Source organism: Hirsutella rhossiliensis (assembly GCF_020360975.1).
Source record: "Hirsutella rhossiliensis strain HR02 chromosome Unknown scaffold00001, whole genome shotgun sequence".
NCBI lineage: Eukaryota > Fungi > Ascomycota > Sordariomycetes > Hypocreales > Ophiocordycipitaceae > Hirsutella > Hirsutella rhossiliensis.
The window spans coordinates 11,616,774-11,638,733 of record NW_025408667.1 but is presented as its reverse complement, the minus strand read 5'-3'; the positions used below and the strand labels follow the sequence as shown (position 1 = coordinate 11,638,733).

At 54.5% G+C, this 21,960-nt stretch overlaps 4 protein-coding genes across 4 annotated transcripts; 1 reads left to right on the top strand and 3 right to left on the bottom strand.

The window, feature by feature from the left end:
* Positions 1-856: 856 nt before the first annotated feature.
* HRG_01499 (beta-lactamase domain-containing protein) lies at positions 857-2,635 on the bottom strand (the record flags this gene model as incomplete). The annotated part of the gene is made up of 4 exons (XM_044859970.1): positions 857-1,301; positions 1,350-1,362; positions 2,014-2,338; positions 2,390-2,635. The coding sequence occupies 4 exons, from the start codon at positions 2,633-2,635 to the stop codon at positions 857-859; spliced, it is 1,029 nt and encodes a 342-aa protein (XP_044726370.1).
* A 2,537-nt stretch (positions 2,636-5,172) lies between these two features.
* On the top strand, positions 5,173-5,682 carry HRG_01498 (MULE transposase domain-containing protein; the record flags this gene model as incomplete). Its single annotated transcript, XM_044859969.1, has 2 exons — positions 5,173-5,290; positions 5,357-5,682. 2 exons carry the CDS (start codon positions 5,173-5,175, stop codon positions 5,680-5,682), a joined length of 444 nt encoding a protein of 147 aa, XP_044726369.1.
* An 8,424-nt stretch (positions 5,683-14,106) lies between these two features.
* HRG_01497 (PIF1 protein) lies at positions 14,107-16,385 on the bottom strand (the record flags this gene model as incomplete). Its single annotated transcript, XM_044859968.1, has 8 exons — positions 14,107-14,182; positions 14,444-14,725; positions 14,787-14,878; positions 15,074-15,303; positions 15,369-15,654; positions 15,701-15,838; positions 15,925-16,009; positions 16,117-16,385. The coding sequence occupies 8 exons, from the start codon at positions 16,383-16,385 to the stop codon at positions 14,107-14,109; spliced, it is 1,458 nt and encodes a 485-aa protein (XP_044726368.1).
* Positions 16,386-16,939: 554 nt separating this feature from the next.
* Positions 16,940-17,734, bottom strand: HRG_01496 (uncharacterized protein; the record flags this gene model as incomplete). The annotated part of the gene is made up of 2 exons (XM_044859967.1): positions 16,940-17,606; positions 17,664-17,734. 2 exons carry the CDS (start codon positions 17,732-17,734, stop codon positions 16,940-16,942), a joined length of 738 nt encoding a protein of 245 aa, XP_044726367.1.
* Positions 17,735-21,960: the final 4,226 nt, after the last annotated feature.

Below are 21,960 nucleotides of genomic sequence, written 5' to 3'. Positions count from 1 at the left end.
CTTCGTCGTCAGAGAGCAGTCTTGGCCGGCCAATGCGGCCAATGTCTCCGTGCCGCCGTGCAATGCCTTTCTGGACCGTGGACTTGGCCACGCCAAAGATCGCTGCCGCCTGACGTACTGATACGGGCTTCTGGACCGCCCCTTGCCCGGATTTGCGCGTTTGGCGGCGGCTCCCTGTTTCGAAGCTCTCGCGAGACTCAAGAACAAGCTTTACAGCCCTTGCAATAGCGATTTGGGAATACATTGCGTGTTGGCGACGTAGAAATACGTCATGAGTATCATGCGGTCGCGAGTTTTGGTGGGAAGATGCACTAAAAACGCGGTGCTTACGATAGTGGGCCCGTGCGCGGCTGTCCACGGGTTTTCTGCATGTCCACGACTTTTTTAGCCAACTTAGGGGAAGGGGCCCCAAGTTGGCATACGAAGGCACTAGCCAACGGGTAGTTGGCAAAGTGACCAACGGCAACTCCCCCATTCCTCCGCACCCAGTCCTTAATCGGTGGCGAAGACGGCTGAGGATGCGAGGGGAGGGGTGCGAATAGAGGTAAGCGCTAGCAGTATGGGGCTTGCATGCAAGGTCAGTCCCGATACGGGGATTTTCAACTGATGTGAGGCTCAATAGCATCGATGCCGGCTCTTATCACGCCATTCGCTCTGCATACTCTGACTCTCCACCGAGGGCACCTCCTTACTGCCTGTGATGGCCGCTTGTGTGCCTTGAGAAGTGCTGCTGAGCAGTGCAAGACGCTCCTCCGGTGCCTAGTCCTTTGACAATTGGGATGGTCTCCGACCGGGTAAGCACTCTTCGTTACATGTTGTTTGCACCTCATAGCAAATCATGTGATGCTCCATTCCCTCAACCGTCCGTGTTTCCCCCGACTTTATGGAACAGCACCGTGCCCTCATCGACGCCTCCATACCTGTCGTACATAGAAACCTCCAGACCAGTGACCTTTCCACTGACGCCAATCTTGAACTCTGCGGCATAAAATCTTGTGACTGTGTTGATACCTAGCAGCATCTTGCTGTACAAGGTCCAGTAATTGCCAGATACGTGACGTAGGCGCCATTGCTGCGCCCATAACAGCTCTGTTCGGTCAGCAACCAGAACGGTCTGGTCTGAATTGGCTGAGAGCTGTTGTTGGACGAGGTTGAACCGCCCGTATCCTAGGTTGGAATAAAAGCCGGTGAGTTCGCTTAGGATGACCGATGGTGGATATGGGTATTTTGGTCTCTCCGGAAAGAGGATATCATCTGCCTTCTGAATATCACACTGCATATCCCTCGCATGTTCTTTCAGTCTATTTTTTATGTTAGTGATAAGCAACATAATAGGCCGGAGAACAGACATTTGATTCACATCTAGCCGGTCGTGAAATGGGATTCGTAGCTTATCATCAAGGAGTCTTCTTACTAGGACAAGTTCGGCTTGATTCGACGTTTCGGCCCCATTTGCTAGCGCAACGATCCCAAACTTGAGATCCGGAAGCCAGTAAACAAGAGCTCCAAAGGTTATAGTAGATCCATAGTGCCAATACACCACTCTTCCGTGAATTATAGTGCGCTGCCAGGCAAGCCCATATAAGTCCACATCGCTTCCGAGGGTAGGCCGGGCGTTGTCAATAAATCGAGGTGTCCTAATATCCTTATGAACGGCCTGGGAGAACGGCTTTGTCTGGTGGATAAGGCATTTAAGCCACTGTGCATAATCAATAACATTAGATATAATACCACCAGCACCGCTCATATGCTCGGGATCCAAGTAAGGTAGCTCCTTATAGCTTTGGTCCTTTTGACACCAAGTATAGCTTACTGCAAGAGGAAGAGACGAGTCTTTTGCATCCTGTAAGCTCAAATAGGTTGATTCCATGCCAAGGGGCTCCCAGATAAAATCTTTCATCACATCTTTAAGCCGCTGTTTTGTTAGAACCTCAATAATATATGATAGCGTGATGTACATCAAGTTGCAGTAGTACCACGTGGTTCGAGGCTCTGCACTTAAAGGTAGGTTACGGAGGCCTCGGACAATATCCTGTAGAGAGGCCTTTGAGCCGTTGATTTCGCGATGCCATGAGTTATCGTGGGCAGCCATGCCTGTTCGGTGGCTAGCAGCGTCATCAAGAGTAATATGACTAGTTGCCCATTCATCCTGCAGAAGAAAATCGTCACGAAGAATCGACGAGATTGGTGTTGACCAGCCCCGAGATAAGGCCGGATAAGCCTTAGAGTCGATTAGCTGTGCCATCAGAGCAGCAGTTTGAGCCTTGGTCGTTGACCCAACGTAGAAGAGCGTTTCTGGCGTCGATGGCGTATCCGGAAGAGTTGCAAGTCCAAAACCCTGGCATCATTGGTCAGTTTAGGTAGAGCAATCACTTTGCCAAGGGCCTACCTTGGCAAAGACGTCATGACCGTCGACGATGGCAATAGACATGCCGGGGACCTTCCACTGCTCCAAGATATCGTTTGCAACGACATTGAAGTCTTGAGTGAAGGGAGAACGCGCGTTGAAGTCTTTTTCGCCAATAGACGCCAAGGTGAGTGGCTTCTGTCCCTGTCCAGCCATGGCCCCGTTCCCTAGTGACTGCAAAGACGCAATGATAACGGCGGTGCTGAGGAACCAGCAGGGGCAAATCATTGCTTATGCCGACGCCTAGGTGTCCGTTCGCGGTGTTGGTGATGTTTTATTCCCGCACTTTGCAGCTGATGGCGAGACAGAGTATGCGGGGCGGGAGATTCTCGATTGAAATTCGTTGTAACAAGTGTGGTGGTCGGATTTGAAAGACCAATACGTCCGTGCTTTGTACGTACATATCTAGATTAGTACTAGCCAGCGTCTACGCTGTAAGAAGTATCCTTTTACGTTCCACAGTCTCCTTCAAAGGCAAAGTCGTCTCTGCCCACTCCACGGTGCACTGCTATGCCCGTGCTGACTGCGTGAATGTACTTTGCAGCACATGCTGACTGCATACATATGTATGCATGAACGGAGTGCTACAGAATGCATGGCCTGCCGATTCCAAGCTAGCTATATGAAGATTTGGTCCGGGCCAAGTACTTCGTAGAGAGCTGGAATTCTAGCCTACGAAGAAAGCGCAAAAATGTTGCCAGACCGCAATTTGGAGCCCTCCCTATATGGGGTTTAGGAGGGATATGTTCGTACCTAAGTACTTGGTACAGCTATTTGAACTCGCGCAAATCTCTAATTATACCAAAGTCCCATTTTTATCATATAGCATCCTATCCTTAATAGGAAGGTTGAATATTAGCCGAGAGCCGTAATGATCGTTGCGTCATGCTTGTTGCGGATCTGACAAGAAACTGGGAAGAGTACTTAAACACGCACGGCGACTTTTTAAACACGCACGGCGACTTAAGCCCCATTTGGAAGAGGACCCGCCACCAAAATTTGCCGCGCGCCTTCCCAACGAGCGCTTTCTTTACCGCGCCCGGCCTAGCCCCCTGCCTCGTCACGCCTTTTTTTTTTTTTTTTTGGTTGTATTACGCCCGGAGGGTTCCCCCATAGAGCCACTACGCTAGCCTGTCTACCTTCTGTACATTGTTCCATCTCACCCAAAGCCCCACGCTTCTTTTCATCTGTTTCCAGCCTCGTTCGCTATGACATGACAGGCCTGCTTGAAGGTCAGTTTCTCCAAGTGTTCAGCGTCCTACCTTCAGCGACTGAAGCGCGGTCTGCCAAGTTGAAGGCTGTTGTGTTAGTACGATTGTCCCTTGATCAGCACATGGCCCGTTGCCGGTCCATGCTAAAACGTTTCGTTGCCAATGCGAACTGTATTGTCGCCCGCACAGCCCCCATATCAGGCTGCCACTTGTCGTCGTCTGACTCTGCCTTGCCACCTAGGAAGAAGGACAAGTCTCCCATCTTCCCGCCTGCATATCGACTCATGATTTCTCGTTGTACCGTCCATTTTCTGCATCGGAAGAGGAAATGTTCCACCGTTTCCGCCGACTGTCCACACGTGCATTCATCCGATTCTACTGCCCCGATTTTGCAAAGATAGCTATTCAGCCGCGATTTGCCAGTTCGAAGCTGTACCAACACTTCCGATTCCTTTCTTTTCAGCTCGTCGTACAGCTTGCGGGTGTGCTTGCCCGGCAAAGCCTTATCGATGCGCTTCGAGTAGTTTCCAACTCCTTCTGGAATCTGACGGACTCGAGTGTGTCCGTTGAGCAGCAAACGTAACGTGGTTGATCTTGCTTGGAAGTTGGAACGTTGCTGGTTCGGCGACGCATTCATCTCGCGTCGCCCTTTTCGCTTGCCTTTTGGCCAGTGGCCCGAGAGTGAATCGTCACGCCTTTCCTACCCGTAGCTCGCGAGTTCCAAATTAAAGTGGGACGTGGCACGGGTAGCACCTGCAATTGCATTTGAAGCTATCATCACATTACCGCTCTTTTCAACACAACCACAACGCCGCCACCACGATGACTACGATCGAGCCGACCGAGCCCTATAGCCCTGAACCCGAGCCTATCGAGAATAGGGTTTTTTGCACTTATGCCGAGGCCCTTGAAGCCCTCAAGGATGATGAGCTTGCTCGCGGTTACGTGGCAGTTGTTGCAAATAGCAAGACTGCCGGCAAGGCCAAGCGCAAAGAGGGCACGATCCGCTGCCAATACAGTGGCGGTTACAGACCTTGGCGAGAAAACGAGGGCAAGTACAAGACTTCGACGAGGAAGTCAGGATGTGACTTTTATAGTACTATCCGCTTCTATCGACCTACACAGTCATACAGAGTCATTCTCAAGGCCGCCTCCCACTCCCACGAACCTCTCTTTGCGCCTGCTGCTTCCTCTATCGTCCGTCAACGCAGCCAACGCAAATTTGGTATCGAGAGGCTATACGAGATTGTTGAGGGCCACAGCAAAAACCCAGCCAATACGCTCAAAGGTATCGCGAAAACGATCCAGCGAGACTATCCTGAGGTCCTCATCAACTTTGCCGACGTAGCCTTCATCCAGCAACAACTTCGTCTTTTCCGTTACGGTGCCAGCACATCTACACAAGCGTTTATCGACGTACTCAACGAGGCCCAGACTAGAGGGGAAGTCGCCAACTTTACAGTTAACCGTGGCCCTGACGGCAAGCTCTGGAGGATATTCTGGACATACGCTGACTGCATTGCTGACTGGAAACGTAATCCTGAACTTCTCATCATGGATAATACGTACAAGGTCAACCGCTTCAACCTGCCACTCCTCCAGGTCGTTGGCACTACGGGACTTCACAAAAGTTATAGTGTTGCGTTTGGTCTTGCCGCCAAGGAGGATGAGGGTGCCTTTAGTTGGATGCTCTCACAGCTACATACCGCTGCTGAGCAAGCTGATATCCCTCATCCAGGCGTTATAATTACTGACTTCGACGAGGCTCTTAAGAACGCCCTCAACGCTATCTTTCCACAGTCACAGCAACAACTCTGCACTTGGCACATCATGAAGAACGTGGTCCTCCACATCAAGAAGAAGTGGGTAGGCACCCTCGATGGTACCGAGATTATGGGAGATGGAGGCGATGACGAAGACATCCGCCTCGCCGCCGAGGCTGCCCTTGCCACAAGTCACGATGCAGACCGACCAGAACGACCGATCGACCGTGCCGCCGAGGCACAGATACAACACGCCTCTCAGCTAGCAGACCAGTTCGTCAGGAGAAGACCCGGATCGTGAAGGCAACGAGGCAGCGCCGCCGCCGCCCCAACGGTCCTTCAAGCACACGGCTGATGGTATTCGTGATGCCTGGGTATCAGTCATGAGGGCACGCACGCCCGAGGAGTGTAACGAGCAGTGGATCTTCTCTGTACAGAGTTTTCTGACCAGCACGGTAGCCCAGACCCTATTACCCTCGCACTGATTTACCCTATTATTATTAACAGCTATAGCCCTCGTCAACTACTTCCGTACGACCTACTACCCGTGGCGTGCCCAGTTTTGCCGATACGCTATTCAACGGCACCGAAACTACGACATTACAGTGACTTCTCGTGTAGAGAGCACTCATCACGAGTTAAAGTCACAGTTACGCAACCGCTTTATCGACCTCTATCAGCTGCAAGAGCACATCAAAGAGCTAGTTACGGAACGGCAGACCAACCATCGCGAGTCGATTCAGACCGAGTTTACAAGGGCGAAGGTCGAATGGGGGAAGCATACGATGATGAGGTCGTTGCACCGTAAAATAGGCTGGAAGCCGATGAATCAGATCCTCAAGCAAGTCAAGTTGGCACGAGACGAACTGGCTGATAATAGCGGCCAGAGGCCATCGGTTTGCACAGGCGCCTTCACAGACCAATGGGGGCTGCCCTGCCGGCATACAATCCGTGATCTAATACTGGCTGACGAGGCCGCTGCGATCCCTTTACATCTTATTGATAGCCACTGGCTAATTCACGGCATGACAGTAAGTGTCACACTCTAGCTATAGCGCTCATACTAATTTGCTGGCAGCCTGAACAACGGCAGTACATCGAAGCAGACCACGAGCCCGATCCTAACGTTGTCCCGCCGCGCCGGCGCGCAAACAACAGACCCGAGGAGCTCCCTCCGTTAGAGGCATCTACGGGCAGGATCCTTAGTAACTGGGAGCAAGAGGAGCACAAGGCTACAGCACAGCTCGGATCACAGCCAATAGGGACGCAAAAGAGGAAGAGAAAGGGCGCGGGCACTGTCGCGACCAAAAGGTCGAATACACTTGCTTCCGTGAGCAGCCGGGTTGATGATCTTGGCCAGCAGATCAACGACTTCATCAAGTCACAGGCAGCAGCAACGCCGGTGCCGTTATCACAAGTGCCGCCGGCCTTCCAGGGATACCAAACGACGATGCCCTCATTTCCACAGGCGCCGCCGGCCTCACAGGGATACTATATGATGCCACCGCCAGTATCACACGTGCCTGTATACATACAGGTGCCGGCGCCGGCATCCTACGCCTACACGATGCCACTTACGCCCTCACGGTGGCAGGAGCCGCCTCCCTCGGCACAGGCACATCATGACGGCTTCATGTGGGCACAGCCGCCGGCACAGTCGCAAGGGACGGCCAGGGAGCAGGCCCGGCAGCCAGGGGACCTAAGGGACACAGCACCATACAATTTTGGCGGGCAGGCCGGTCACGCGTTCGTTCCTTGCGTGCCTCGCCCTCCGCCGCGTCAGACAGATCCTCCGCCGCACACACAGTCACAGTCACAGCGTTGATCTCACGGGCTGTAGGCAAAGGCGGCCAAAAAACGCACCTTCCGCTATTGTGTGCACATCGGAAGATCAGTCAGGCCGGGCTTGTTGATAGATTCAATTGAACGACTCTAAGGAACGCATTTTCCGGCGTTGGTGATGTATGTATGTATGTATGTATGTGTATTTCACCCGGAGGATTTCTCCTATAGGGCCTAGACGTAAAAGCTACTGACATTTCAATACATTAATGCGTAACACCTTAAGCCCCACGGGTCAGCATACGCTACACCAACCTCGCCGCTACTCGCTCCGCGACAGGCCTGCTTGAAGGCCAATTTCTCCAAGTGTTCAGCGTCCTACCTTCAGCAGCTGAAGCGCGGTCTGTCGAAATCCGAAGTCGAATACCTGTGTGTTAGTATTGTTGAAGGTTAGTGCTATAATCGATCCTAAGTGGATTCTCACTTCCGCTGCTTAGCCCGAAGGGCCAGACGCTGCCTGCGTCTCATCCCCAGGGTTCCGCGCCCGACAGTTCCGGCTGTACGATTCGTGTGGTCCACCACAGGGCACGCACTTTGGCACTGTCTCCTTGCATTCTCTGTGGTGATGTTCTGCTTTCGCGCATCTGCCACATCTTTGCGGCTTCTTGCATGAAAACGCCTTGTGTCCCATCTCTTGACAGTTGAAGCACTGAATCGGTCCTACGCGGCGTTCAAAACATTGGTGCAGGCGGACTCTCCCGCAACATCGAACCACACGCCGTCCAGAAGTCTTTGCGCGTCACTCTCTTTAGTGACATAGATCACCATTGACCCGTACGCTTTGGCTTTTCTCTGTTGCTAAGCCAGGTGATCTTGGCAATCGTGACGTAATTCTCGGCTCCGAGCGCCTCAGCTGCGCCCGGCAGAACGTTGCCTTCGGCGTCCAGCACTGCGGTACGCTTGGTGTTGTCGACTTTGACAGGGTAAAGCTGATCTCTCAGTACCCTGGCTCCCGAAGTTACCGTCTTCTGCGCTGCTTCCTTGACCTGCTTCAACTCGGCTTGGTCTCTGCATAAAATTTTGATCCGGTCGGGGTTTCGAGCGTCTGTCACGACCGCTGCGCATTTCCAAGTCTCCTGCCTCTGACTCTTTCTCATGTCGCTCTCTATGGCCTTTCGGATGTTGCCGATCTGCGTCTGGCACCTGTTCGCTTCTTCGACTCGTGATGTGTCCACCGTACAGTAGAGACTATCGCTGACGGCTGTTCGTGCCGATTTAGCTGCTGGTACGGTGCCCCGGTTCATTGTCTGGATCGTCGGCGATGACCCTGCAGCGCTCGCATACGACATCTGCGGACTGCTCTGCAGAGAAGATGCGGGCGTAGCCAGGGTCTCTAACTGCGCTCGGATGTGACGAAGCTCATCTCTCATCTCTTTCCCTTGTTGATCCATTTCCTGGATCATCTGCTGTTGCTTGATATGATCTCGTTTTGCGCATCTATCGCTCGGCTGAGCTTTTGCGTTTCTTGACGTGACTCGCTCAAGAGTTCGAGAACTTTCTGGAGCATGGCTCGGCCTTCGTTCGCGCCACCGCTGCTGCTGGCAACTTTGCGCCGCTCAGTCGCGTCACTGATGGCGACATCGTCCGAGGCAATGCGCGTTGCAAGCCTAGTTGCGCGTGTTGTCTTCTCCGCCAGATCGTCGGGCTGTCGCGCGGCTTCTCGAATTTTGGTGCTTGGCCTCACGACGCGTGTCGATCTTTTCGCGGGTGTCGACGCAGGCGACGCGCTTCGCCCCACCATATTCACGGCCTCAGCCGGCGTCTCCATGATGAGGCCCCTCAATGCCTAGCTGGCGTTCGCTTCATGCTTCTTGTCGAGTTCCTAAATTTAGGTAGGAGCTTCTTGGTGATGTATGCAGATAGGATCGGGTGGGCTACTGTAGGCGGCTCCAGGCGGCTGCAGCAGCCGAAGGCGCGCGGCAAATTTTGGTGGCGGGTCCTCTTCCAAATGGGGCTTAAGTCGCCGTGCGTGTTTAAAAAGTCGCCGTGCGTGTTTAAGTACTCAACTGGGAAGGGTGTGTGCTCTAGAGTGCTCATTGCAAAATGCCCACACCAAGCTGCATAGAGTACAATCACAAATCAAAGGACATGGCATTGTGTAATGGTCTGATCGCATGATCCACCATGTCTCCTCATGACTCCCACATACATATGCATGTTGGCTCTCAACGCCTTCGATAATCCACTCTCGGGCATGGCCCTGTATCTGTAGAAGACTCCGCTTTTGCCATTTGATTATCAACTCGGCTGATAGACGTGCATATTCAAGGTTACCACCTCGTACTCCGACTATTTGCCGCCGGTTATCTGTATTAAGCTGGACCGGTCACGGGCGGCGGCTTTTTTGCGTGGTTGTATACCGAAATCCGTGTTCACCAAAACACCGAAATCTCGCGATAAACGTTCTGTTTGAACACCATGAAACCATTCTGCAACGATGAAAGCTTTGGCCCTGTGGTCAATGGATGCCACAGGGATTTTGATTTTACAATCTTGTTCGAAGACATTATCTTCTCCATCCTTCCTTCTTTGATTGCCATCCTGGCAGCAAGCATGAAAATCTTGCGTCTCCGCCATCAACAGAGGCTGGTGACGGCGGGAAGGCTCCAAGCCGTCAAATTGGTGAGCTTCAACCCCCGTTGAAATAGGCCCGTTTGTATGGCTCGAATTTACTCATTCCTGCTCTTAGTTAGCACTTGCTGTCTACGCGGCGCTACAAACAGCTGTTCTTTGCTTTTGGTCTACTAATCAGGCCTTGAGAACTTGGTCCTCAATATTAGCGGCTGCACTTGCCCTCATCACTGCCATTCTTCTCTGCTTGCTATCATACCTTGAACATGGCCGCAATGTTCGGCCTTCATCCGTTCTGCTGCTATATTGTATGCTTTCTATCCTTTTCGATGCTGCGCGCGCTCGCACGCTATGGCTGGTATCTCCGGCGTCCGCCTTCGCGATGCTTGTCGTTGCCTCGGTAAGCTCCAAGGTCGTGGTTTTGGCCCTTGAATCGCACGAGAAATCAAACTCCATCATAACATCAAAGGAGATGTACGGACCCGAAAGCACCAGCAGCGTGCTAAACCAAAGCATTTTTTTCTGGCTCAATCGGGTTGTATGGAACGGTGCCCGAACGGCTTTGCTCCCGGAAAATCTTGACGAGATGACTCCAGATATGGCCTCAGCGTGTCTGGGCTCTCGTTTCCTTGATGCTTGGGCAAATGCCAAGCGGAGGCGACAAAGTTTCGCATGCATGCGAGCCCTTTTTTCCACCTTGAAGTGGCCAATACTCAAGACGATCTTGCCACGGGTCCTGCTCTTGGCGTTTACAGTCTGCCAGCCAGTTCTCCTGCACAGACTGCTTGCATACTTGGAACAGGCTTACACACCCGAGACCGAGGCGATTGGCAAAGGTCTAATCGGCGCTTATGCTCTCGTGTACATCGGAATGGCCGTGACGACTGGCGCCTACTGGTACCGTCACTACCGGGTGCTCACCATGATTCGTGGATGCTTGGTTTCGGCCATCGGCTGGCAGACGTTGAGGATCAACGCCCACGCAATGAGCGATCCTAAAGCCCCCGTAACTTTAATGAGTACCGATGTTGAGAGGATTCTCTTTGGGCTGCGCAGTTTCCATGAATTCTGGGCCATTGTCATTCAAGTCGGAATTTTGACATATTTGCTACACGAAGAGCTCGGCACCTCGCTCGTGGTACCTGTCTTCATCACGGCCTTGTCTTCCATAGCAACAGTCTGGGTGAGCCGGTCATCCCATGCTCGTCAAGTCAAATGGATGCAGGCTGCTCAGTCCCGTATTGGGGCGACGTCGAAAATCCTGTCATCCATCAAGACCATCAAGATGCGAGCACTGACAGAAAGCGTCTCTTCCGTCGTTCATGATCTGCGACTCGAGGAGCTCATGTACGCGGCGCGATTCAGAATCCTGTTGGTTTGGACCGCCGGGCTGGGCTATATGCCGCAGTTCATCTCACCCCTTCTGACATTCTTGGTTTTTATCCTTTCATCGAGGGCCACCCATCAGGTGTTTGACGCGCCTCGAGCCTTCACGTCTCTCTCGCTGCTGCTGCTCATCGCACAGTCTCTCAGTCAGACTCTGCTTGATCTGCCTTCACTGCTCGCTGCATTCGGATCCTCGGCGCGGATCGATGACTTCCTCTTGGCTGAGCACCAAACCGACTTCAGAGACTTTGATATACATTACAGCTTAAAAGGGCTATCCGCGGAAATCAAAGGCTGTTCAAAGGCTCACGGCACTGTTGATGAAAAAGCCCCTGTGGAGCTGGCAACCCATCCCATAGCGGCAGGACCAGAGACCGTCATCCAAATCAGTCAAGGCTGCTATGGCTGGGGCGACGGGGATGTCCTTCACGACATCAACCTTAATATTAGACGGGGCCAGCTTACTCTTGTTGTCGGGCCGGTCGCCTGTGGCAAATCTACCCTCTGCCACGCCTTGTTGGGAGAGACGCCTACATGGAAAGGCAGGCTGCACGTATCAAGCGATTCTAAGAAGATGGGCTTCTGCAGTCAGACACCGTACTTGACCAACGGAACAATCAAGGAAAACATTGTGGGATATTCCGACTTCTCGCGGCCGTGGTATGATGCCGTTGTCAGCGCCTGCGCATTGTCTTACGACGTCGCCCAGATGCCCAGCGGAGATAACACCGTTATCGGAAGCGACGGTATTAACCTGAGCGGTGGCCAGCGCCAAAAGATCGCTCTAGCTAGAGCTTTGTATGCCCAAAGCTCCATCCTTGTCCTTGATGATGTTCTTAGCGGCCTCGATAGCGAGGGGGCAAACCATATCTTCTGGCATGCCATGGGTCCAGAGGGCTTGGCTCGACAACAGAATATCACCATCATCTTTGCGACGCACGCCACGCAGTTTCTTCCGTTCAGCGACTATATTGTTGCACTGAGCAGCACCGGAAAAGTCGCTCAGCAGGGCAATTACCCTTCTCTTTGCTCTGAACATGGCTTCTCCCCTTATCTTACCGTCACCCAGGAGCAAAGCGTCAATAAGAAAGGCGCCCCAGAAAACGAGGAAGCAGCTGCAAGCAGTGAGAACGTCTCTCGACCTGGCACAGATAAGAGCACCCCAGGCCAAACGTCAGCCGATTTCGCCGTCTACAATTACTATGCCAAGGCAGTCGGGACCTGGGCGACCTTGCTTCTTCTATTCTTGATTGTACTCTACGCCGCCGCATATAACATTCCGAGTTACTGGCTCAATGTCTGGGTAAATGCCGTCAACCCCGGAAATCTAGCCTACTGGGGAGTATATGCAGCATTTCAAATCGCAGCGCTCTTTCTCTTGTTCGCAGCAGCGTACCATACTTTTATCCGGGTTATTACTCGCGCAGGATCATTCTTGCACGCCTCGCTTCTCCATTCCATGATGCAGGCGCCCTTATCCTTTTTTAGGACCACTGATAGTGGCGTCACTATCAACCGATTCTCTCAAGACCTTCAATTTGTGGACAACGAGCTACCTCTGGCTCTGTTAACACTGCTTCTGACGATATTCCTGTCGCTCGGTCAAGCGGTACTGATTATTGCTTCTAGTCCTTGGGTCGGGTTGGCATTTATCGTCTTAACACCAGTATTCTATGCAGTTCAGAGCTTCTATCTTCGAACTTCTCGTCAGCTAAGATCGCTGGAGCTTGAAGCTAAAAGCCCGTTATACACCAGTTTCTTAGAGACATTGAATGGGCTCTCGACGCTGAGGTCCTTTGGCTGGGTATTAGCAGCTTTGGAGGCCAACCACAGCCTTCTAGATTCGTCCCAGAAGCCGCTGTATCTACTCTATATGATTCAGCGCTGGCTGACGTTTGTTCTCGATATGGTTGTCGCTTGTGTTGCGATCATCGTCGTGGCCCTCGTGGTAGCTCTGAAATCGAGTGGCGGGCTCGCGGGCGTTGCCTTGACGCAGGTAATGTCGCTAAGCATGATGCTTACTACCATTGTTATGCAGTGGACAGTCGTGGAGACAAGTATCGGATCTGTTGGTAGGATCAAGGATTTTGTTGAAAATACGCCTTCCGAGATCAAGGCAAACGAGGTTTTCGAACCTCCGTCGGGTTGGCCTCATGCCGGCAAGATCTGTCTCAGCAACGTTAGCGCCTTCGACGGGTAAGTGCCATAACCATTATAGACGCTGAACTCGATCATTAATACACCATCACTAGAATGAATCCAGACCATCTTATTCTCCGACACGTGAGTCTATGCATTGAAGCCGGTCAGAAGATAGGAATATATGGCCGAAGCGGCAGGTAAATCGTTCCACCTAATTGAGTCGAAATGCCGGAGCTCTGTTCTAACTAAAAGCTTTAGCGGGAAATCTTCACTACTTCTGCTTCTATCACGCATGCTAGAGATAAAAGAAGGCTCCGTCGTGATTGATGGTGTCGATCTTAGCACTGTGCCTCGGGACACGGTCCGCGCTCAACTAAATATCGTTCCCCAAGAACCTGTGTTCGTTCCTGGCACAGTTCGCTTTAATCTCGATCCTCGCCACGAGTCATCGGACTCTGAATTGATGGAAGCATTACGACGAGTGCATCTGTTGGATCTACTGGAAGCTAAAGGTGGACTAATGGCACAACTTGATCCTGGCATTCTCAGCCACGGTCAATGCCAGCTGTTTTGCTTGGCGGCCGCAACTCTTCGCAAGCGACGAATTGTGTTGCTTGATGAAGTCACAAGCAAGTGAGTCTCGCTTGGGCTTGGCGCCATTGTTAAGCTGTGCTGACAGTTAGCAAGTGTGGACCAGGCTACAGACAACCTTATGCAGACAATTATTCGGAATCATTTTAGGGACTGCACTGTTATTGCTATTGCGCATCGGCTAGGTAATCTCTCAGACTTTGATCAAGTTGTGATGCTTGATTGTGGTATGGTGCGTGAAATTGGTGATCCCCGGCAGCTTCTTTAACCTACCTCGCGGTTTAGAGAGATGTGGACAGGCAAGGCCCCGCGGCGTAGGCAAAAATAGGGCGATATATATGCATGGCAATTGCTACACCGGCATGAACAAATGGCTACACCGGCATGACTCTTACACCGGCATGACTTTTATGGCCTCTGATTGGTCTATCTCTTGTTGTTAGTGCATTTGGATTCTGCCAACAGTTCCCGTTGTACCCCGGGCTTTACCCGTAGGCTTCCCCTGTGGGGGCCAACTAAGCGCTGCGCACTTAGTTGGCACCGCTGCAGACTCCGCGCCCGCCTCGCCTGCTCCACCCTCCTCGACGTGTGCGACCGTCGGGTCGCCATCGCCGGACGAGGCTGCCCATTGCTTGGCGTCGCGTTTTGCGTCTTCGGCGGATCGTCGAAGCAGCTGCACGTTGTCGACGAGACATGATATTCTCGGGGCCATAGCGTCTCGAGCCCGCGCCCAGATGCTGTTGATCTCACCTGTTCCTTCGCCCAGGAAGGACTCCCACGGCACGAACAACGCAAGATGCTGCACGGCTGCCCTTCAGGGGGTGGGTTAGCCTCTCCGATAATGCCCGCTGACAGAGCAGTTGCCATACACACCTCCGGTAGCACGACTCGTCATCGTAGGTGAAGTCCTTGCTCAGGTAGCCGTCGAGGCAGACGGTAGCGTGCTTGCCCGGCCGCCTGAGCACCTGAACCCAGCGTCGTCCCGGCGCCCATCCATCCTCGAAAGACATCTCCCCAAGCCGCCCAGCTCTCGTCGTTGCCGATGCGTTTCAGTCTGACGATCGATATGTAGTCATACAGGCATAGGCCTTTCAGCAGCTCTCCCGGTGCTGGTACGCCTCGACGTGGGAGATTCTCAGGCCTTCTTCTTCGACGACGACCGACTCATCCAAGGTGTCATCCATAGCCGCAGCGCCACTGGCTTCTCGGAGATGCCGCCATTGCCGAAAGACTTCCCAGTACAGCAGAGAACAGTTCAGGTACGCCCACGCGCTGCTGTCGGTGAACTCGGCCGGATATCCGAGAAGGTGAGCGACGACCTCGACCTGTGATAGCGGACGCTCCGTGAACACGCGGTTCGCCACTCTCAGGAACTGTCGCGTCCTGTTCCCTTGACAGGGTCATCGGTGGCAGCGTCTCCGCCACCGTCCCGCCCTCCGTTGGCCGTGCCATCACCTGTTGAGGCGGCCAGGAGCTCGGCCGCGGCCGCCACACGCTTCCACACCGGGTCCTCCACCTTGGTCGCGTAGTTCGTGACATAATAGATGAGGGCCATTGTCTTGCGCTGCGTCGCAATGAAGGAAATATCATGGTTGTGCCGGAGCCCGACAGCAATAGCCTCGTTCCATCGATTGACCATGCTGTGTGTCCTCCGGATCTGCAGCACCCGTCTGCCGTGAGGGCGGTCTTGTCGACTAACCTCCATGGCGCCTTGAACCGGCAGAGGTCCCCTTCCGCCCTCCTTTGCCCAAGGAATACTTCACACAGGTCGGGCTATGCGTGTGCACCTGCGTCGCGCCGGCACAGAAGTTGGCCTCCTCGATAAACGCGGCCGAGAACTGCGCGGCGTTGTCCAGCAGGGAACCAATACCGCCCGTCACAGATCGCTCCGCTTGCACGGCGCAAAAACTTTCCTGGTCCAGATCCTGCCTTGCACGTCAACCCGGCCCCACTTGGCCATCAGAAGAGTACTTCAGGCTCCCGGTGGCACATCTTAGGTAGGCATTCTTACCTCTGAGAAGACGCTATCGATGTATCGGACGATTCGCTCGCGATACGCCGCCTGATCCTCCCCGTGGATGTCGGCAAGCATCGAGCTGAGATGCGCGTTCCCGTGCAGCCAGAGCAAGCCGTGAACATGAAGCGCCCTCGTTCGTTCGTCTCCACGGCGCCATAGTACTTGCCGATGCGCCCGAATACCGACTCTTCACCGACCTTCACGTAATGATCGAAGAACAGCTTCATCTCGCGGTGGAAGAACACGGCCGAGCTCATGGGATCCGATATCGCCAGCCGTGCCCGCTTATACGCATCCCCAAGGCCTTCTAAGAACTCCTCGGCCGCGTCGGGATCGCGTGTGCGGTATGCCGCCAGTCGCAGCTTCACCGGGTTCGTAATGTCGTTCGGGTTGATGGTGAACCAGATGGCCGGCACGCCATATCCGACGATGAGCGACTGGATTTTCCGCCGCATATTGAGACGGACCTCTCGACATGGGCTGCCGGTGGCCGTAAAGCGAGAGGCTCCTGAGAAGCTCCTTCACGTCACCATCGGTCGTCTTACCCGAGCTCTCCAACTCGACCCTCGCCGCCGCTAGCCTTTCTGTGGTCATCGAACGCACGATGCGCTCTACCTTGCGGAAGTTCTTCCTCCCACACTCAACATGCTGACCCGGCGGTTCCTCGACCGCACCCCATGTTGAAGACGAGAAATGCGAAGATGTGGTGCAGTGCAAATCGACCACCATGGCGCCGGAGCACGATCTCGGCCCACGCCTGAAGGTTCAAGCTTCGAGACGATACGGGTCTCCGCGGCCGCCTCTGCCTCGACAGCCCTGCCTCGCAAGTTGGCCGTGACCTTCCCGCGTCGACCATGGTCTCTTCAACCAGCCTTGGTCCCCAACGCCAAATGGGAACAGGGTCGGGAACGTCCTGGCAAAGAAGGACGCCTCAAAGGAATCGGTAAACTCACCCCGCGAAACCCGGATGTATGGCTCACAACCACCGTCGCCACGCCCCGAACCCCGGCTAGGGACCCGACCCACGCTCTCGGCCCGCACGGCCGTCGTCGGCACCTTCACCAACAGCGTCACAGGCAAACTGCAGCTTCTCCACGTCCGCGACGTCTGGCGGTCCGTCGAGCGCGAACATGCCAGAAGACGTCACCTCGTTGATCGCTGGAACGTTCTGGTCGGGGCAGGCGTCACTTCCATCGCGAACCGCGCCTTCTCCGTTGGGCCCGTGACCTTCACCCTGGCCGCCGGCTTCTTGTCCTTGGTTGAGCAGGGCGAAGAGCTCCTCGATCTCCACCGGCCCTCCTCGTCCATGGCGCGTTCCGTGGGCGGCACAACGTGCGCCGTCCGCGCTTTCTCCCACCCAGACGGCTCGTTCCGCTCCATACGATCGCACACCGACGACGGTACCCCGTGTATCGAGTCTCCCCAGCTCCCCATCTCCGCCGCGTCGATCTCGATCTCGGCGTAGTGGGGGTTGTTCCGCTTCAGCCAGACAAGGGCCCTCTCGACCACCCGCCGCCTCACCGACAAGAGACTCGACAGGTCGCTCGGTGCCGGCTTCTCCGCGCCCTGCCACGAGATGTGGATCTCGTCCAGTGCTTGCAAAGGGGGTGCGGGAGCACTTGGTGGCCAGCTCCTGCACATTGTTCGGAAACACCGTGATGTGGCCCCTGACATGCCTCGGATACTTCACGCTCTGCCTCTGCCCGCCCGGAATGCTATATCTCGTGACAAACCCGTAACACGAGTTCAGCGAGATGAGCTTCTCTTCGACCGGCGTCAGTCCCTTGAGCTCATCGGGGAACATGTGCTCGCAGCCAAGGCGACTGTGAAGGTGGATCGCCGGCGACAGGCTCCTGCGCGCCAGGCATCGGCCACACTCGGCGCACACCGACACGGACTCGCCCTCAGGAAAGCAACTCCGGCATGAAAATGGTGAGCGGCCGCCCTTTGGTACGCAACTTGACAGCCAATGATCCCATGTAATCTCCTCAACTCCTCTCGTACACTTGCGGTAGCACACCATGCAGGTCCGTATCGGCAACGTGCTCGCATCGTGGAACGCCTGATAGAAGTCTCGCACCGTCGACACCTTCCTCTCGAGCGGTATTGGCGTGCACCACGTCTGATCGTTAGACAATCTCTCCTTCAAGGCAAAGTCTTCCTCCAAAAAGCGCAGCACACTCGCCAGGTCTTCGGCCTGCAGCTCCCGTCTCCTATGCCTTCCGATTCCACTTCGGACCTGTTTTATCGGGCGCCCATCCCGGCTAGGAAGACGGGCTCTCTTCTCCCGCCTCCGGGACTGCCTCTGTCCGCGCAGCGAGCCGTCCGCTGCCTCTGCTGCGCCATCGTCCACACCCACCTGTGCCCTTGGCCGCCGAACCGGTCCCCGACGGAGCTTGGGCAAACCCCATGCAATCGATGCTGCAAATTGCGCCGTTCGTCTTAGGTCTTGGAAAGTCGTATCCTTGGGCTGGATAGGTCGGAGCGTCGGTCCCTTTTTCGAACGAACACCCGGGACACCGCCGGTCGCCGCCTTATCTCCCTGCCCGTCACCTTCAGGACCCCTCTCCTGGGGCAAAAACGGCCGATGAAGGGGCGGACTGTTAGAGCCCACTGCCCCCTGGTCTCCACGTTCTGTAGGCAACACGAACCTCGGAAGCGGACTCGGTGACTGACGTTGCGCGGAATTTCCGCTGCTGACCAAATTACGGGACTTCCGTGCTCTGCTTGACCGCAAACCGCCTCGCGGCGGTCTTCTCGGCAGTGACTTTGCGATCGCCTCTGCATGCTTTCTCCATGCGGTTTCTTCGACCGCAGACTGCTTAGGCTGAATCAGCCGGAACGTTAATGCTTCATTCGCCACTGATCTGTATCTCCCGAACCGCCCCAACCTTGTCTCCCGTGCTCCGTGCCCTTCTCGGAGTTGCCCTGTATCATCTCCGCACCCCGAAACAGGCACTCCCCGTTCCTACCCTCTTCTCCATCCTCGACTGACAACGAACAGGCTCCACGGTGAGCGGCCGCCTCGCCTAGCTTCCTGCAGGACTGTCCGCCATGCTACTGCCTCCTCGACGTCGACTAGCGTGGATTGGCAACAGGCTAGAAAGTTTTGGCTCCGGAGCACTTCCACTTGGATAATCTCGCTTCTTGGCGTACACTATTTCTTTCCGAGTGGGAAGCTTCCTAACGATCACTACTCATGGCCGTGGCGTTTCTTCCCTTATAATGCTTGCCTATGGTACCGAAGCGATGCAATACTACTACCCTTTGTAATCCCCATTTACCCTCCCTATGTGCGTCCACCGTCCCGGCCTCGGCTGGTCTCCACGTGCGACCTGCTACCCCAGCTTTGCCAAAGGCGGCCCTTCCATCGCCGTGCTCTCTTTGCGCACTCCAGCGAATCCCTGGCTACTGCCGACCTCCGGCACATGGGGGTGGCCGCGCCAACCGCCCGCCGCACACTTCCAACCATACTCTCCGGCCCTTCCAACGCCGTCCCACCCACCTTGCGCATCAGTTGCTCCATCAATATCTGCCACTCCACCTCGTCGAGCAACAGCCAAAAGGCTGCCGGCGATAACATGTCCACGGTGTCCCTCGTGCAACCGGACTACCCGGCTAGGTTTGCTCCCTCGCCACCACCAACGTCGCATCAACGGCCTTCATGCTAAAGCGACAGCCAGGATCCCCCTGCCTGTCCTCTTGTAGTCGCTAGCCACCGGAGTCTCGACTTGCAAGCCCTCTTGGAGAGTTCTCGTGACCAACTCGCATCCTCCTCCTCAGGTCGTCCCCTATATCCGACTTCACCGTGTCCCAATAGTGGACTCGACACGGTCGGCACCCGCCTCGCTCAGCCGCACGCAATGCCCATCCAACTACCGACGACCGTCAAAAGGGACCCTGCAATACTACCATAACCTCTTTCTTTCCTTCACTCTCATTCGTTATTGTCGCCTTTGCTATCTACTCCATGCAACGATGACACCGAAGGGTACTGCTGGACTTTCTTTCTCCGCAGACTTACCCACACTAACCTTACTGTTCGCCGACCTCCAACTTCTCGCGACATAGCCATCACCCCTACTCAACTTCCAACCCCCGGCTCCCTACTTCACTCACGACCATAGAACCAGATGGTCGAGACTGTTCAAGAACCTCGCCAGCTCATTCCCGCATACCCCCGCTTCTGATCTATCACCTAGGTAGCATTCTCTGACTCTTAAGTCTCCCCGACCCTAGCCGCGAGCCCTCTTTCGAGCAGCAAGAAAACCTGCTTTATAGGATGCCCACCTCCACTCTGCGTAACCCCTCATTTACACTTCCACGGTGACTACATCTGCCATGTTCTCACGATGTCGGCCTCCCAGCTCAACGTCGATACCTCGTCACGTGGGAAATCGAGCGACGTGATGGCTTGGAGTCGGACGATGATAACATCACAGAATACACCGTCCCCGCGCTTATAGTCCGCGATCACAGCTACCAACCGTGAGTCTATGCTCCAAATCTCTCTGTCGCCACTGCCCTCCCTGACGATATCCATAGAATTGTCACTCGCACCCTCAGCTCGGTGGATACTTTCCCAACGATACAACCCATTGTCTCCTTCACGGGACCTGTCATCGGCTCCGGCCGCGACCTCCTGCATGGAAACTCGGCTGCGGCCCTTGACGACACCCAGCTGAGCTGCTGCGGCTTTGTCCAGCTATCCACCTTTATTTGTCCTGGGATTCCCGGCAAAACCCCCTTCAAGGGCTTTCACCCCTTCCAAGTTTTCGTCATCTTCCCCATTCACACTAATCCTTGGACCTCCCTATGCAAGAAGATGACCGAGAGGCGCGACAGCCAGTTCCAGTCGAACGCTCTCTTCACCTGTACGGGCAAAATCGCCGGCTTACTGGATCACCAGATCATGAAACATGCCCCGGCTTTCGACCAAGACTATATCTTCATCGTCGTCCCCGACACGTGGACTTTCCACGACAAGGCCATGTCCGACCAGGCTTCTGCAACACAACTACTGCCGACGACACCCAAGAGCGCGGTCGGCAATCCTCGGACTATAGCGTTGCGTTGGCCAGGTTTACCTCTACGAAGAAACCCAAGGCCGCCCAAAGCCCCGCCTCCCCACGCCGCATGCTTCTGGCCCAGTCGATCCCTTATGCTGGCATCAAGTCGGTCATTGCCCGATCCCTACCAAACCCCAACCAAGAGACCGCGACTTTCTCCCGAAACTTCCACCATAATCACCGACTGTGACGGTCAAGACTCCCATATCCGATACCTCCTCCTTTCTGTCCCCGGAAGACCCCGCAGAGTCAGAGACGGACACCGAACAGGTCAATCACCAAGACACATCCGCCTCTGGCTCTATCAGACCTCCCGCGTCGATATCTTCCCGACCACTGCGCGCCCGACGTCCGCCCAAGAATATTCTCTGAACTTTAAAGCATCAAACGAAACAATACAACATGACAACATGTCTCATCATCCTCAAAATCAACTGCCAAAGGCTCGAATAGCACATTCTCTTCTCTTCTTGTTCTCCTTTTCATGAAGACGATCAAGTCAAAACTTCCCCAATATACTCCTTATTCTGTTTATACCTACGACTTATACCGGTAGCACATGTAAATTTTCCGAGCCTTCCACTCGCCCAGACATGCATTACCCACTCACATCTCTCTTCAACCCTGCCGTCTCTCCACGCCCTTTGAGTTTGCGCCTTTTTAAACCAAATTTTCCTCCAGCGGCCTAGCCTGCCTTCCCGACGCTCTGTCTCGGTTTCACTCACGATAATGCTCTACGTCTCTCGCCGTGTCTCGTATCTCGACCTCACTCTTCTTCCTGTCTCCTATCTACTGTCGCCAACTCTCTCTCTCTCTTCTGTAGCCAACTCTTCTCCGGTTCTCTTGTCGCCAAATTTCGTTCCGAAAGGCTTCTTTGCGCGAGCCGCGGCTGGCGAGCCTTCCTCTCGTATGAGGGTTTGGTGCAGCAGGGATCAGTTAAGTTTTCTGACATCTGATTGGT